The 16,454-nt window shown below is 40.1% G+C and overlaps 1 protein-coding gene across 9 annotated transcripts in view; it reads left to right on the plus strand.

Moving 5' to 3' along the window:
• The window catches only part of LRRC8B (leucine rich repeat containing 8 VRAC subunit B), a 75,658-nt gene extending 59,435 nt beyond the window's left edge, over positions 1-16,223 (plus strand). For 8 of the 9 annotated variants that reach the window (XM_060025207.1, XM_060025175.1, XM_060025226.1 and 5 more), the window contains one exon: positions 11,388-16,223. In XM_060025207.1, coding sequence (XP_059881190.1) covers positions 11,388-11,660 — 273 coding nt within the window. In that variant the 3' untranslated portion in view covers positions 11,661-16,223. The remainder of the gene's footprint in view (positions 1-11,387) is intronic. The other variant, XM_060025239.1, reaches the window with a different exon arrangement.
• Positions 16,224-16,454: the final 231 nt, after the last annotated feature.

The raw sequence follows: 16,454 nt of genomic DNA on the forward strand, positions 1-16,454 counted from the left end.
CTGTAGTTTTCTTTCTTTGTGACATCTTTGTCTGATTTTGGTATCAGGGTGATGGTGGCCTCGTAGAATGAGTTTGGGAGTGTTCCTCCCTCTGCTATATTTTGGAAGAGTTTGAGAAGGATAGGTGTTAGCTCTTCTCTAAATGTTTCATAGAATTTGCCTCTGAATCCATCTGGTCCTTGGCTTTTGTTTGTTGGAAGATTTTTAATCACAGTTTCAATTTCAGTGCTTTTGGTTGATCTGTTCGTATTTTCTATTTCTTCCTGGTTCAATCTGAGAAGGTTGTGCATTTCTAAGGATTTGTCCATTTCTTCCAGGTTATCCATTTTATTGGCATATAGTTGCTTGTAGTAATCTCTCATGATCCTTTGTATTTCTGCAGTGTCAGTTGTTACTTCTTTTTCTTTTCTAATTCTATTGATTTGAGTCTTCTCCCTTTTTTTCTTGATGAGTCTGGCTGATGGTTTATCAGTTTTGTTTATCTTCTCAAAGAACCAGCTTTTAGTTTTATTTATCTTTGCTATAGTTTCCTTCATTTCTTTTTCATTTATTTCTGATCTGATCTTTATGATTTCTTTCCTTCTGCTATCTTTGGGGGTTTTTTGTTCTTCTTTCCATGATTGCTTTAGATGTAAGGTTATGTTGTTTATTTGAGATTTTTTTTGTTTCTTAAGATAGGATTGTATTGCTATAAACTTCCCTCTTAGAACTGCTTTTGCTGCATCCCATAGGTTTTGGGTCGTCGTGTTTTCATTGTCATTTGTTTCTAGGTATTTTTTGATTTTCTCTTTGAATTCTTCAGTGATCTCTTGGTTATTAAGTAGCGTATTGTTTATCCTCCATGTGTTTGTATTTTTTACAGATTTTTTCCTGTAATTGATATCTAGTCTCATAGCATTGTGGTCAGAAAAGATACTTGATACGATTTCAATTTTCTTAACTTTACCAAGGCTTGATTTGTGACCCAAGATATGATCTATCCTGCAGAATGTTCCATGAGCACTTGAGAAGAAAGTGTATTCTGTTGTTTTGGATGGAATGTCCTATAAATATCAATTAAGTCCATCTTGTTTAATGTATCATTTAAAGCTTGTGTTTCCTTATTTATTTTCATGTTGTATGATCTGTCCATTGGTGAAAGTGCGGTGTTAAAATCCCCTACTATGATTGTGTTACTGTCAGTCTCCCCTTTTATGGCTGTATTTGCCTTATGTATTGAGGTGCTTCTATGTTGGGTACATAAATATTTACAATTGCTATATCTTCTTGGATTGATCCCTTGATCATTATGTAGTGTCCTTTTTTGTCTCTTGTAATAGTCTTTGTTTCAAAGTCTATTTTGTCTGATATGAGAATTGCTGCTCCAGCTTTCTTTTGACTTTCATTTGCATGGAATATCTTTTTCCGTACCCTCACTTTCAGTCTGTATGTGTCCCTAGGTCTGAAGTGGGTTTCTTTAGACAGCATGTATACAGGTCTTTTTTTTTATCCTTTCAGCCAGTCTGTGTCTTTTGGTTGGAGCATTTAATCCATTTACATTTAAGGTAATTATTGATATGTATGTTCATATTAAGACATATGTTCATATTAAGACAATATTACCATTGTCTTAATTGTTTTGGGTTTGTTATTGTAGGTCTTTTCCTTCTCTTGTGTTTCCTGCCTAGAGAAGTTCCTTTAGCATTTGTTGTAAAGCTGGTTTGGTGGTGCTGAATTCTCTTAGCTTTTGCTTGTCTGTAATGGTTTTAATTTCTCCGCCAAATCTGAATGAGATCCTTGCTGGGTAGAGTAATCTTGGTTGTAGGTTTTTCCCCTTCACCACTTTAAATATGTCCTGCCAGTCCCTTCTGGCTTGCAGAGTTTCTGCTGAAAGATCAGCTGTTAACCTTATGGCGATTCCCTTGTATGTTATTTGTTGTTTTTCCCTTGCTGCTTTTAATATTTTTTCCTTGTATTTAATTTTTGATAGTTTTATTAATATGTGTCTTGGTGTGTTTCTCATTGGATTTATCCTGTATGGGACTCTGTGCTTCCTGGACTTGATTAACTATTTCCTTTCTCATATTAGGGAAGTTTTCAACTATAATCTCTTCAAATATTTTCTCAGTCCCTTTCTTTTTCTCTTCTTCTTCTGGGACCCCTATAATTCGAATGTTGGTGCGTTTAATGTTGTCCCAGAGGTCCCTGAGACTGTCCTCAATTCTTTTCATTCTTCTTTCTTTATTCTGCTCTGCAGTAGTTATTTCCACTATTTTATCTTCCAGGTCACTTACCTGTTTTTCTGCCTCAGTTATTCTGCTATTGATCCCTTCTAGAGAATTTTTAATTTTATTTATTGTGTTGTTCATCATTGTTTATTGGCTCTTTAGTTCTTCTAGGTCCTTATTAACCATTTTTTTGGTATTTTCTCCGTTTTATTTCCAAGATTTTGGATCATCTTTACTATCATTACTGTGAATTCTTTTTCAGGTAGACTGTCTATTTCCTCTTCATTTGTTAGGTCTGGTGGGTTTTTTTGCTCCTTTATCTGCTGTGTGTTTCTCTGTCTTCTCATTTTGCTTAACTTACTGTGTTTGGGGTCTCCTTTTCACAGGCTGCAGGTTTGTAGTTCCCGTTGTTTTTGGTGTCTGGCCCCAGTGGCTAAGGTTGGTTCAGTGGGTTGTGTAGGCTTCCTTGGGGAGGGGACTAGTGCCTGTGTTCTAGTGGGTGAGGCTGGATCTTGTCTTTCTGGTGGGCAGGTCCATGTCCAGTGGTGTGTTTTGGGGTGTCTGTGACCGTATTATGATTTTAGGCAACCTCTCTGCTAATGGGTGGGGTTGTGTTCCTGTCTTGCCAGTCGTTTGGCATAAGGTGTCCAGCACTGGAACTTGCTGGTCATTGAGTGGAGCTGGGTCTTGGCGTTGAGATGGAGATCTCTGGGAGATTTCCCCCGTTTGATATTACGTGGAGCTGAGAGGTCTCTTGTGGACCAATGTCCTGAAGTTGGCTCTCCCACCTCAGAGGCACAGCCCTGACTCCTGGCTGGACCACCAAGAGCCTGTCATCCACCCGGCTCAGGAAAAAGGGAGGAAAAAAAAGAAGGAAAGAAAGAAAGAAGAAGATAAAATAAAGTTATAAAAATAATAGTTAATAAAAAAATTTTAAGTAATCAAAAAAAAAAGAAAGAAAAAGAGAGCAACCAAACCAAAAAACAAATCCACCAAGGATAATATAAGCACTAAAACTATACTAAAGGGCTTCCTTGGTGGCGCACTGGTTGAGAGTCCGCCTGCCAATCCAGGGGACATGGGTTCGTGCCCCGGTCTGGGAAGATCCCACATGCCATGCAGCGGCTACGCCCGTGAGCCATGGCCGCTGAGCCTGCGCGTCCAGAGCCTGTGCTCTGCAACGGGAGAGGCCACAACAGTGAGAGGCCCGTGTACCACAGAAAAAAAATATATACTAAAAAAAAAAACGGACAGACAGAACCCTAGGACAAACGGTAAAAGCAAAGCTATACAGACAAAATCACACACAGAAGCATATACATACACACACACAAAAAGGGGGGAAAAATATATATATATGTATACATATTGCTCCCAAAGTCCACCTCCTCAATTTGGGATGATTCATTGTCTAATCCGGTATTCCACAGATGCAGGGTACATGAAGTTAATTGTGGAGATTTAATCCGCTGCTTCTGAGGCTGCCGGGAGAGATTTCCCTTTCTCTTTTTGGTTCACACAGCTCCTGGGGTTCAGCTTTGGATTTGGACCTGATTCTTCATGTAGGTCACCTGAGGGTGTCTGTTCTTCGCTCAGACAGGACGGGGTTAAAGTAGCAGCTGATTTGGGGGCTCTGGCTCACTCAGGCCGGGGGGAGGGAGGGGTACGGATGCGGGGCGAGCCTGCGGTGGCAGAGGCCACTGTGACGTTACACCAGCCTGAGGCGTGCCGTGCGTTCTCCTGGGAAAGTTGTCCCTGGATCACAGGATCCTGGCAGTGGCGGGCTGCACAGGCTCCCCGGAATGGGGGTGTGGATAGTGACCTGTGCTCGCACACAGGCGTCTTAGTGGCGACCGCAGCAGCCTTAGCGTCTCATGCCCATCTCTGGGGTCTGCGCTGATAGCCGCGGCTCGTGCCCGTCTCTGGAGCTCTCGGCAGGTCCAGACTTTTTCCCGGACTCCCTCCCAGCTAGCCGCGGTGCACTAGCCCCCTGCAGGCTGTGTTCACGCCGCCAACCCCAGTCCTCTCCCGGCGCTCCGACCGAAGCCAGAGCCTCAGCTCCCAGCCCCGCCCGCCTGGCGGGTGAGCAGACAAGCCTCTCGGGCTGGTGAGTGCCGGTCGGCACAGATCCTCTGTGCGGGAATCTCTCCGCTTTGCGCTCCGCACCTCTGTTGCTGTGCTCTCCTCCGCGGCTCCGAAGCTTTCCCCCTCTGCCACCCGCAGTCTCCGCCTGCGAAGGGGCTTCTAGTGTGTGGAAACCCTTCCTCCTTCACAGCTTCCTCTCACTGGTGCAGATCCCGTCCCTATTCTTTTGTCTCTGTTTATCCTTTTTTCTTTTGCCCTACCCAGGTACGTGGGGAGTTTCTTGCCTTTTGGGAGGTCTGAGGTCTTCTGCCAGCGTTCAGTAGGTGTTCTGTAGGAGTTGTTCCACGTGTAGATGTATTTCTGATGTATGTGTGGGGAGGAAGGCGATCTCCGCGTCTTACTCTTCCACCATCTTGAAGCTCCTCCTGACCACTCCATACATTTTTGAAAGTTGTGGCTGGTTAAATTGTCAGTGGGCCATGAATTATCTAAATGTACAAGCAGGTTAACGGCTTTCTGTAGTTCAATGTTAACTTTAAGATCATTGGTACCTTTGACACCAAGTTTACTGACTTCTTGATTGTGGCTAAAAGGGAGACTAGGTGTTAGTATCAGACACATTTTGTCTTGAAGGGTACTTTGTAGCATATGAAAAGTCTTATGCTGAAGAAAGTTTATGGCCAAAGTACAACGGTGTCTTTGGCTGTGTTGTCTCAGAAGTGGGCTAGCCAGCAGTTGTGGAGCGCCCTCCAGGCCATAACGATGACTGTGACACCTTCGAATGGGTTAGGATCACTTCATCAGAGCTATGAAGAGACTTACCTGCTAAGGATGTGGAGAAACTGGAACTCAGAAGACAGTGACCAGACAGATAAAACGTTCCTCTCTGATGGTATAGTGATTCCTAATTATAGGAAGTACTGGGGAGGGAAGGGAGAGAGAATAGTCCACAATATTGGTCTTCGAATATTTGGAAGACCTTACATAGGAAAGAAAGCTTATTGGGAGTAGCTGTAAGTGTTAGAGCTTGGACAAGCAGGAGATTTCTCATCTTTCCCCAGAAAGCTGTCCAAAGACTGAATGAACATTTGAGAAGGGAGAAGTGATTTTCTTATTAATAAAACTGTCCAGATATAAATTGTCAACCACTTGGTAGGAATATTGTTAAAGGGATTTAAGGATTCGTGTTTCATATAGGGATTTAACTAATTTCAAGGTTCCTTCTTGAAACCTTAAGGTTCTCATGAGTCTATGAAGTAGACCAAAATATGTATAAAAATTAGAAAATAAAACATCAAACCTGCTGCATAAATACTTAGATGTGCATATACTCAGAAACGTGAGTTGATTCCTCCATTTGGAATGGAAGTTGGTAAAGATTCCTGAAAGAACAGTTTTTAAAGACTTCTTTTTTTTTTTTAAACAGCTTTATTGGAGTATAATTGCTTTACAGTGCTGTGTTAGTTTCTGCTTTATAACAAAGTGAATCAGCTATACATATACATATATCCCCATATCTCCTCCCTCTTGAGTCTTCCTCCCTCCCACCCTCCCTATCCCACCACTCTAGGGGGTCACAAAGCACGGAGCTGATCTCTCTGTGCTATGCGGCTGCTTCCCACTAGCTATCTATTTTACATTTGGTAGTGTGTATATAAGACTCTTCTTTTTTAAAGACTTGGGCAGTGTGTCAGGTTTATAGATGGAGGCCACAAATACTAACTCTGGGGTTACGCAGAAAAGACATTTATTGAAAGGCTGTCACGTATCTCATCACTGAAAAGGCTGAAGAATGAAGCTTGGAAAACAATCAAGCACAAAGTTAGATAGCGAAAGAAATGCAGCCCAAATCATAGTACAAAAGTCAAATGAGGAAGATACCTTGACACTGACCATACCAGCACTGCACACCAATGCTATCCTGAAAACGATGCTGCTGCTACTGTGGCCCTTGCCCTCCCACAAAATCGGTTCTTCATGGTTTCTGCTGCTTTGTGACACAAGGCCCACCTCTGAGCACCTGATAGAGCTTAAGAATGCTCACACTTGAGCTGTAAGTTATCTGGGAACACAAGGATCTTGTGTTTGCAGTTCCTCTAGTTGGAAGTGGGCTCTGCTTCCCACCAAGAGTCCCACCAAGATAAGGTAGGGAATTCTCAGGACATAGAAGATGTGGGGCAGCCCCCCAAATGACAGACATTCACTGAGAGGGCACTCCAGAGTTTACTCCACTGAATAGTAATAAGTTTTATCACAAAAAAACATTAAACATTTTTGAGCATATTTTTGCTGCAGGATTCCTCAGAGACGTTAACATATGAACATGCATCGTGCTTCTCCAAGAGGGAGATACGGTGTGCAACGTTTGCCACACATAGTTGAGCAAGGCGTTCTTTTCCATGGTAATTCTTGAGAAGAGTGTTCCTGAGAACATTGACTGGGGAAATGTGAAAGGACTATAGAGATCATGCCCAGAGGATTGCAACAGGCATCGGCAGATGTAATAAGAGATGGAGCCTTTAGAAGGTGGGTCAGGGTGGAGAGTGCCTTGAATTCTACCAGTCTAGTTCAGGTTTGAGTCACTGGATAGTAGCTGAGGTGAGGCTTGAGCCTGAAAGTGCCAGTTAGCCTGAATCAGTACCTTCAAAGGAGGCTCTGGTTGTAGCATACACAAGGGTTGGGAGAGGACAATCAAGAAACAAAACCCAGTGGAAAGGTTTAATCATTATGATTTAGAAGTAGGAATATAGATTAAGAGACTCTTGTATCTGAAAGGAACACTGTGGGTCATTGGTCCTGAGGTCAGCAAGCTACAGCCTGGGAGCCAGATCCTCCCACAGCCTGACCTAAGAATGGTTTTTAAATTTTTAAGTGGTTGGAGGAAAAAAATCAAAAGAATAATAATAATATTTCATCACATATGAAAATTATATGAAATTCAAATTTCAGTGTCCATGAATAAGTTGCATTGTTCTCCTTAGTGGGCCTGTATTACAAAGAAATTGTACTCAATTGTGTTATTGTATTTTTAATTACATCACTTAAATGTATGAAATGTTTTCTCTTTTGTTATTGTAAGTACCTACAGAATATTTTCAGTTTTGCCACTTGCCCTGCAAAACCTAAAATATTTACTGTTCCGCTCCTTTAGAGAAAAACTTTGCCAATCTCTGTTCTAGTCCACCGCTTTCACTTTACTGATACTGAAACTGAGGCTCAGAGCAATTTGACTGAGGTCCGAAGCTTCCCAGCGATGGATCTGGGATGGAACCCATGTTCCAGCTCCTGCTCTAGTGCTCTTTCTCCTACAGCTCAGATGCATCAGTCCACATGATGTTCCACGGGAAGCAGTGGTGTGTGTAGATGATGGGAGAGGAAGAGGCAGCATCCACCTCTATCCAGTGCCAAAGTGTAACTGGATTATGATGGTGTTGAATGTGATGGAGAAGCACAGGAAAGGGGGAGGATTTAATAACCTCCCTCAAATCTTAAAAACCACTCCAATTTGCACCTAGGTCTTCCAGTTTCTCCATTTCAGCATTTAATGCAACTCAAAGACTTTAGCCAGAAGGTGAATAATGTAGAAATTCCTTCTGCAGATCATTTATGTAGCAGTGCTCCTTGTTGGTTTTGATATTACCACTTAGATATGGAAGTATTCAGCTTTGCTTCTTGAAATGATTGGATTTTATAGATTCAGGTTGACATGTTCTGAGATAGCATGTGTCAATGGGCAGAAAAATAGGAAATCTGACACTGAAAAGAATTCTGAAATGAGGTCCCAGCCTCTGAGAAACAGTGGAATATTTAATTATCAATGTCAGCCATGAATATAGGATGAGAACTATCCTTCCTTTGATGTTCTGGGGGCTTCAATACATTTTGTTGAAAGTATTTGGTTGCCAGAAAATTCTAGGATATAGAGTGATAATGTAACCATAGTGAGTTTTTTTTCAGTTTATTTCATAGTTTGTTAAATATATGTAATACAGTTTATTCTATAAAACCATTCTGTTTATATAGTTTATCATCTGATAGTCTGTAAACATTTCTTTTGATTTTTGAGAAGAAATCAGTGGTCCACTGGGGAATTTTTTTCCTTTCTGGCTCATGTATTATTTGGTTTAAGAAAGAGCATGCTAAATGAATTCAGTATAAATAAATGCTATCTAGACATTTTTTTTTAATTTATTGGCTCAGGCAAAATTTGTAAGTCGATTTTTCAAGATAAAACTGCTGACTTGAAAGAAAGTCTTGAGTCTCTAACACAGCTCCCCAGCCTCGTGAGTTAAGGCCCTGTGCTTGAGCTGCGTGATGATGCTGGGAGAAAGCCCCTGAGACGGATACTTACCGCTCAGGAAGTGTGCTGCTGACCACAGTCCTTAACTCACTTTTACGACACAACTGAGGGGCCAACCCCAGAGGCTCGCTCTCATTGCCTGGTGAAATCCCTCGCCTGTACTCTGGGGGCTGAGAAGAAGCTAAAATCACAAATTGAGAGAGATGAAAGAAGATGGGTGAGACATGGTAGTGTTGACAGCCAGACAGAAGGAGAATGAGGACAACGGCTTTAGGGTCTTCATTCAGTAGGAAATCAGTACAATCAAACAAGGCACCTGCTGGGGGCCTGGAAGCTGAATGAGGAAGGGAGATTGGGATTCCTTGATGCAGCCCTGGTTAAGGCACTCTTCTTCCTAGCAGCCGTTGTAGACTAATGATTTCTATAATTGTTTCATATTTCTCTCCCCCTTTAGACCGGTGCTTCTCAAATGGGGGCAGTTTTACGCTGTGGAAGACATTAGTCAAGAGACATTTTTAGTCGTCACAACTAGAGAGGGGAGTGGTGCTGGCATCTAGTAGGTAGAGGCCAGGGATGCTGCTAAAACATTCCACAATGCACAGGACAGCCCCACAAAAAGAATTATCCCACCCCAAATGTCAACAATGCCAAGGTTGAGAGACCCGTCTGTCTTGCTCACTACTTTATCCCCAACACCTAGCTGGGAACCTGGCACAAAATGAGGCTCCCAGCAGGCATTCACTGAATACAGGTGAGCCAAGTCTTCCCTCTTCCCAGCCTCTTTGCCTAAGTCACTCCTTTCGCACCAGCAGGTACTCTCAACCCTGAGCACATTGCACAGGACTGATCATTCCCTCTACTTGTACGTCACTGACACTACTTTTGAGCTGCAGATAATCTCTAATCAGAAGGAGGTTACATTTCTTCTGTCTCTCATCTCTCTCATAGCTCTATACTGAAATTGACATAGCTATGGTTTTTCATCTGCATTCTTAAGAAGGAGTGAAATAAAAGGGTAGATATTTTCCTTTGCTTATACCTAGTATTTTGGTGTAGAATGATGAGCTATAATGCATGGCTGACTTAGCAACAGTGATCATTAGATTTATTTTCAAGGATAGCCATCACTGAGAGTATATGTGGGTGATGGAGGAAAAGGCAATTTCCAACATAATGAGCATTTTTGAATGCAATCTGACCAATTTTTTATGCTGTATAGGGAATGTTTATCCTTTGGAAGAGACAGTTCTGGAAGGCCCCGGAAGTTCCAGCAGAGAACTGGCTCCGTGGGGCTACACTAGCCCATCAGAGGAACAGATTGAAATGTGCAGCGCCCCTTTCATCCCTGTTTCTAACAAAGCCGCTTCTGGAACAAAGGAGCCTACATTGTTTCATAGTTGCAAAGATGCCTGGTCCAGGCCTGTATAAATATGGGGAACGTTACAGGGTGGGGTGCATGCAATCCACCTCTTCCTGGAGCGCACTTGCCCCTCAGTGGCAGGATGAGAGCTGAGGACATTGAGTGTGCTCAGCCCTTCTCTGGGTGTCTTTCCCCAATAAACCCTATTTCCTATACATACTGTGGCTCCATTAGAAACTCCAGTGCAACCTTCCCACCAAATAGGGGAGCAGTTCAGTTGAGCAGTTGTAGGAGTTGACCTAATTGCAGGCTCTTCATCGTATTTTAAATGATTTCTCTGTGTCGTATGACTTAATCGAAACTCTCAGAGAGCAGGAAGAAGAGTAGATACTCGTGAGTGTGTATGTAGAGGGGAATGAAATGTGCATGTATAGATTGTCATAGCTTGCATGGATTGTATATCTATAGATTCTGTATCTATATCTATTGTATATCTATAGATTGTATATCTATATCTATAGATTGTCATATCCTGTATAGATTGTCTGTCATATCTTCTTGTCTCTACTCCTGTCAGCTTTTTTTTTTTTAACAGAATAAAGTTTTCAGTCTCTACTGTGAAACCCTAAAAAATAGCCTTGTGTCTGTTCTCGGGATGTTTTTGAGAGTATAGCTCATTATCCCACACAGTAAACTCGTTATGAGGACTCTTGAGATCCCTGATTTCTGACTAGGACTCAAGAATAATTACACTTCTCCTCAGTCACTGTTTTGTTTTGTTTTGTTTAGATGTTGGGGGTAGGAGTTTATTAAATAATTTATTTATTTTTGCTGTGTTGGGTCTTCGTTTCTGTGCGAGGGCTTTCTCTAGTTGCGGCAAGCGGGGGCCACTCTTCGTCGCGGTGCGCAGGCCACTCACTATCGCGGCCTCTCTTGTTGCGGAGCACAGGCTCCAGACGCGCAGGCTCAATAGTTGTGGCTCACGGGCCCAGTTGCTCCGCGGCATGTGGGATCCTCCCGTACCAGGGCTCGGACCCGTGTTCCCTGCATTGGCAGGCAGATTCTCAACCACTGCACCACCAGGGAAGCCCACTGATTTGTTTTTTATCTCAGGGACAATGAGTATGTAACCGATTAGGTTTCCTTTGAGAATTGAGAGTTGCTTGTTAGAATGTTCAGAGCCAAATCTGTTGCCCACGCATATGCAGCAGGGGTTTATAGAAGTTCAAGGTAGCCTCAATCCTGACTCCATGTCAGGATGTCCGTATTTTTCCTTTATCTTTCCCATCTACTTCAAGTGTATCATCATTATTATATGTACCTCTGTAAAATGTCTAGAAATGTTTTTGGGAAAAGGTAGGGGTATAGATAAATAGATGTATTATGGTAGGCCATCAAAAAACAGTTTTACTGGCTTCTTTTTTTCCCTTTCCAGATTGAGATGCTACCAGATGGGCTGTTTCAGTGCAAAAAGCTGCAGTGTTTACTTTTGGGGAAAAATAGCCTGATGAGCTTGTCCCCTCACGTGGGTGAGCTGTCGAACCTTACTCATCTGGAGCTCATTGGTAATTACCTGGAAACACTTCCTCCTGAACTGGAAGGATGTCAGTCCCTCAAACGGAGCTGTCTGATTGTTGAGGAGAATTTGCTCAATACTCTTCCTCCCCCTGTAACAGAACGTTTGCAGACATGCTTAGATAAATGTTGACCTAAAGAGGAAAATAATTTTTAAAAGTACACTCCAGGGCTTTATCTGAGAACTCAATTTACCTAAGTTATAAAGATGAACAATGGATAATTATGACTAACTATAACCAAATGTCTTATTAAAGCAACTCAGTGTCTATCCCTAAATTAAACAGGTAAAAAGTATTAACACTGAACTAAAGTTTTGTGAATAATTGATCTTTAACTTATGGAAATATAAGAAGTACGCTTGGAGGGTGGAATGGGGACAAGAAATTATTGAATCTCTACATTGCAGTTTGTATCTTTTGAAGATTAGGTATTACTTATTTGCATACTTGTTTTAACTGACTTCCTGTTTTGATATTTATCACCTAGACCATAAACTCATCAACATAAATTCCCTTGATGTGTACACTGAGCACTGTCTTTGATTTATGGTCTTAAATATTTTTAGGCAGGGTACATTGTGCTAGGCAGAATTCCTTCTGGCTTAATTTTTACTTCCTGTCCCAGCTTGTTTTGAGTCTTCCTCCATCTGATTTTCTCTTAACAACAATGATGAACCCTGAGAAAGTGCCTGCCTTTGGCCTTTGCATAGAACAGGAGCAGGGTACTTAGGACATGTCACCCTCGGGGCATCCTAAAAATTAATGTATACTCAAATTTTTTCTTGTATATCATCAAAGCCTTTTTTATTTGCTAATCATTTTTATATTAAATGTAAACATACAAATATTTTTATTGTATAATCTTGGATTCAAAATCTGTGAGAATAATTTTTGTAAGGTACAGAGAAACACATCCTTTTCTTTAAGAATTTACTATTAATATACTTGGTTTTGGCTGCGTATGATTCTCATATTTGTGCACATTCTGTTCCAAAATGTTTTTGTACTCTGCAACTAATTACTTTTGGATAACAAAAGCCTTGTGTTTCATGCCCTAAAATATTTGGGGGGTTTCCTTTGTAAGAGGATGGCCACATCATCTACCTCTCTCTTCCCTAGTGCTGTGCTATTGTACGGGTACAATTCTTAATTACTTCAAAAACTGTGATGGAGGGGAGAGGTGCAGATTTGAATCTTTAAAACTGATTTTAAAGCATTCTGTAGAAATTAAGTAAGAGTTAAGCAAAATACTTTCTTCTCCATCTGCATGATCTCTAGATAGGATTATAATGTAAAACACTCAGCTTAAAATTCAGCGCTTAAAATGAGTTCTCAGAGCTCACAAAGAAATAGATCTGGTTAACTGAAATTCATCTCATGCCTTTGTCTAACTTTTCTGGAATACATTTTGCTCTTTTTTATAAAGAGCTTTGTGTTTGGCTTTTTATTATCATACATATTGTAAAATGAATAAAATCGACTGACTCGTTTTGGGGAAACGTACATTTTCAATGTGTTTTTCTCTAATGGGTCTAGGCATTGTGATGCTGTCTCATTTTGGATGGAACTATGAAGTAATCTATTAACTGCACCTAGACAAAACTGGAAAACACTATGGGTAAAGAGTACTGTAAACATGGAATTGTGTTGTATGGTATGTTTTTTCTTGCTTTGTCCCTTCCAGAAAGATGAAGGTCTAAATGATGGCAAAATGTAGCTTCCCTCACCTGCCACACACCCCTGGACTAACATTCAGAGAAAAGAGTTGTTCACATCAAATGAAATTTGAGTAATAGCTATAAAAAATAGAAAACACCAAAGGCTGCCTAAAACATTATTGTTTATTCTGAATGACAAAGAACAGTGTAAAAATGCAATTCTTACCAAAACTTGCCTTTAGTCAGAACATTCAAGTTCTCAGGGAGCCAGGCATAACTGATGAAACTTTCTTGTAGGATTTCAGAAAACAGGTTCTGACCATATCTAGGGTTTTATGTTATTTTCAATCTTTTGAATGTTGAGTTCTTTGTCATTTTAACACATCTCTGTTGCACAATAGAATTGTCATGTGTACCGATTCCAGTGTTGGATAGGATTATCTTATGTTTGGAACGTGAATATGATACATGGAAATATGTTTAAATGTTTTGGGCCATATAATTAGCCATAATGTGTATGAAAGATCTTACCCCCTTCTATAAGGAAGAATTTTTAAAACAAATTTCAGATTTGCTACTATTCCCCTGACAAACTACAACGCCTCCCGGCTAGTCACCAGTTCTGTTCACCTGCAGAAGTCACTAGCCAAACCTTCCTTATCACCCTTCTAAATTTCTGGAAGCAAGTTACTATCAGGATCAATAATGAGTTTTGTAAGCTTCTTTCCAAACACTAGGGTTTGGTTACTAATGCAAACTCTGTTGTTCTTCATGCCATAGTTTTTAGGTTTACTTTTTTATTTCAATCCTACACTCCAGTGTTTAGGTAACTTTTGAAATGATGCAGCACTGAGGCCATGAACTCTGAGACCACCACTTAACACACAAAATTGTGATGTTTGATGCCACCTTTACTGCAGTGTTGGAGCAGATATTCAATTTGGAAGAGGATTTTAAATGAAGAAAATTAAGTTTATTCAATTATAATTTTAAGACTTTAGTTGATTTCCAAGAATGTGTAGTGCATTTTCCAAAAAATAAATATGGATGTTATTCAGAACAAAGTTGAAGGCTTATGCTAGCATTGGTTCATTTTATTTACATACACACACACAGATACACAATGATGAGCTTGCACACACACACAGACACACACACGCCCCATGTATACAAAATGTAATTTATTAGTTTTGGATATGTTTAATATTTCTCCAAAGTTGTAAGAGGTTGTAGGTTAATGCTAGGATATTAATTCTTTTTTATTCCTTACTTGTAATCATGGAGTATTCTGTTCTCTTAGTTGTAATGTTAAAACTAAATGCTCAAACTTGGTCAGCGACCTAAGTGGTTTTGAGCATTCCTTGTAAGGTGTGGTGTTCCTTCACTAACATACATCAGGGTATATCTGTGTGGCACATAGATACGGTGTTTTCATTCTTCATCCTCAGTCTTCATTGTTCCTCTGATATCACCATGTTTCACTGTCACTTAGCAAATGTTTGTGTTAAACAGGGTAAATAGAGATCCTCAAGGTCTCATTGTTGTGGCATAGCTCCAATGTGTGTGCTGTGGTGAGCTGCAGTGAGTTATCTGCATAACATTATTGTTTGATAGTGAAAATATTTGTTTCTGTTCTTCAGTGTCTCATGATTCAAATTTTGTATGTTGAATTAAAGTATTGCATAATATTGATGGGTTCAGAAACCATTAAAATAATCAAACAATTATTCTGTGGACTTATAGCTTTATTTCCTTGTATTTTCAAGCAAATGCTCTTTCCATCGTCACTTTCTCTTAGCATTGTCCCATCCACATAAGGTATTTTGTTTTCCCTCTCCACTCACCCATCTCCTTAAATTTATGTAGTAACAAAATATATTTGTGCTAGAGAACTTGCGATACTACTTGAGCGTGTATTTATTTGGGGGGAAGCCAGAGCCTGTAATTATGCCTAATTGAATAGTTCTCCTTGACCCATCCCTGCAGTGTTTAGAGCTGATCCAATGATCCCTCATCTGTACCAGCAGCATGAGCATATAACTGTAAATCCACTTTGTTTTCAGGAACTGTATATTGCATCAGAATCTGTGTTTATTTCTTTCTGGAAACAAGAGGAAGGCTGGTGGGAGAGGGGAGGAGTTATTTTGCATCCTGGTTTGAATTATGAAGACATTATATACATGAAATGGCCTAAACTAGTAACTGTTGCAAAATGCCCTGGATATAATTATTTCTTATCTTCAGCTGGATATGAAAGCTGAAGCAGTGAAAAAACTGCAGTCCTATTTAATTGGTTTCTTCCTGTTTTTGGTCCATCACTTCTACATCCACTGGGAACTATCTACTAAGTACCTTTGGTAATGGACTACATTCTCTTCAACTTTTTTTTTTTTATATGAACAATTTCATCAACCCTAAAGCATTAACATAGAACATATGAACCAAAGTACTGAGTCGAGCTGGCTTCTGGTTGAAATTAATTCATATTTAAATTTTGCATTTGTCTTGTATAGAACACTGCTGCTGAGAAAAAACAATTAGGAATGCCTCCTGCATGTTATATATTATCTCTAACAGAGACGGTGCAATTTAAAAAATACAAAGGGGCATGGAATTAGAATGGATGTGTTTGTGTATATATGTGTTGTATATAAACCTAAATATTTATGCTTAAATATTTTAAAACTCTTCAAATGTTTCACTCTCAGCAAAATAATGGGCCAATCCTGAGTAGAGACATTTTCTTTGATTAGCTTCACAGTGAAGGCTAGCATTTGTTTTTTTGTCTTTGCCACATGTTCTGAAACATGTACATAATTGGTTTTCGCTTCTGATAATGGATTACTAGAAAATGTGAGATTGTTTTGAGTTGAATGATTTTGGCCCTCAGGTTTACCATGTAAATCTGCATTTTGGTGGTAAATCCCTCTGCCTGAGATTCAGTAGGTTTTGGTAAACTTTACTGTTTTTAAAATAACTTTTGTGTAAAATAAAGATTCAATTTTTATAGTAAATGGCAAATAAAAACAGATTCAGTGTTGGAAGAAGTCGACTGGACTAATTTTACCTGTATACACGTATCAGTGCCCAAGTTTCCAGAAGTGATTCCCTCCCCTTCTCAGGGTTTCCTGTGCAGTTGTACTGTTATATTGTTCACCAAATGATGGAGTTTAGATTTACATACGAATCTCATAATAGTAGTAGGAGTTTTCAATGTACACTACAATGGCCACAAATTATCAAGTCCCTGAAAACTGTTGAATTGAT

This window comes from Delphinus delphis, chromosome 1 (genome assembly GCF_949987515.2).
Source record: "Delphinus delphis chromosome 1, mDelDel1.2, whole genome shotgun sequence".
In the NCBI taxonomy this organism is placed as follows: domain Eukaryota; kingdom Metazoa; phylum Chordata; class Mammalia; order Artiodactyla; family Delphinidae; genus Delphinus; species Delphinus delphis.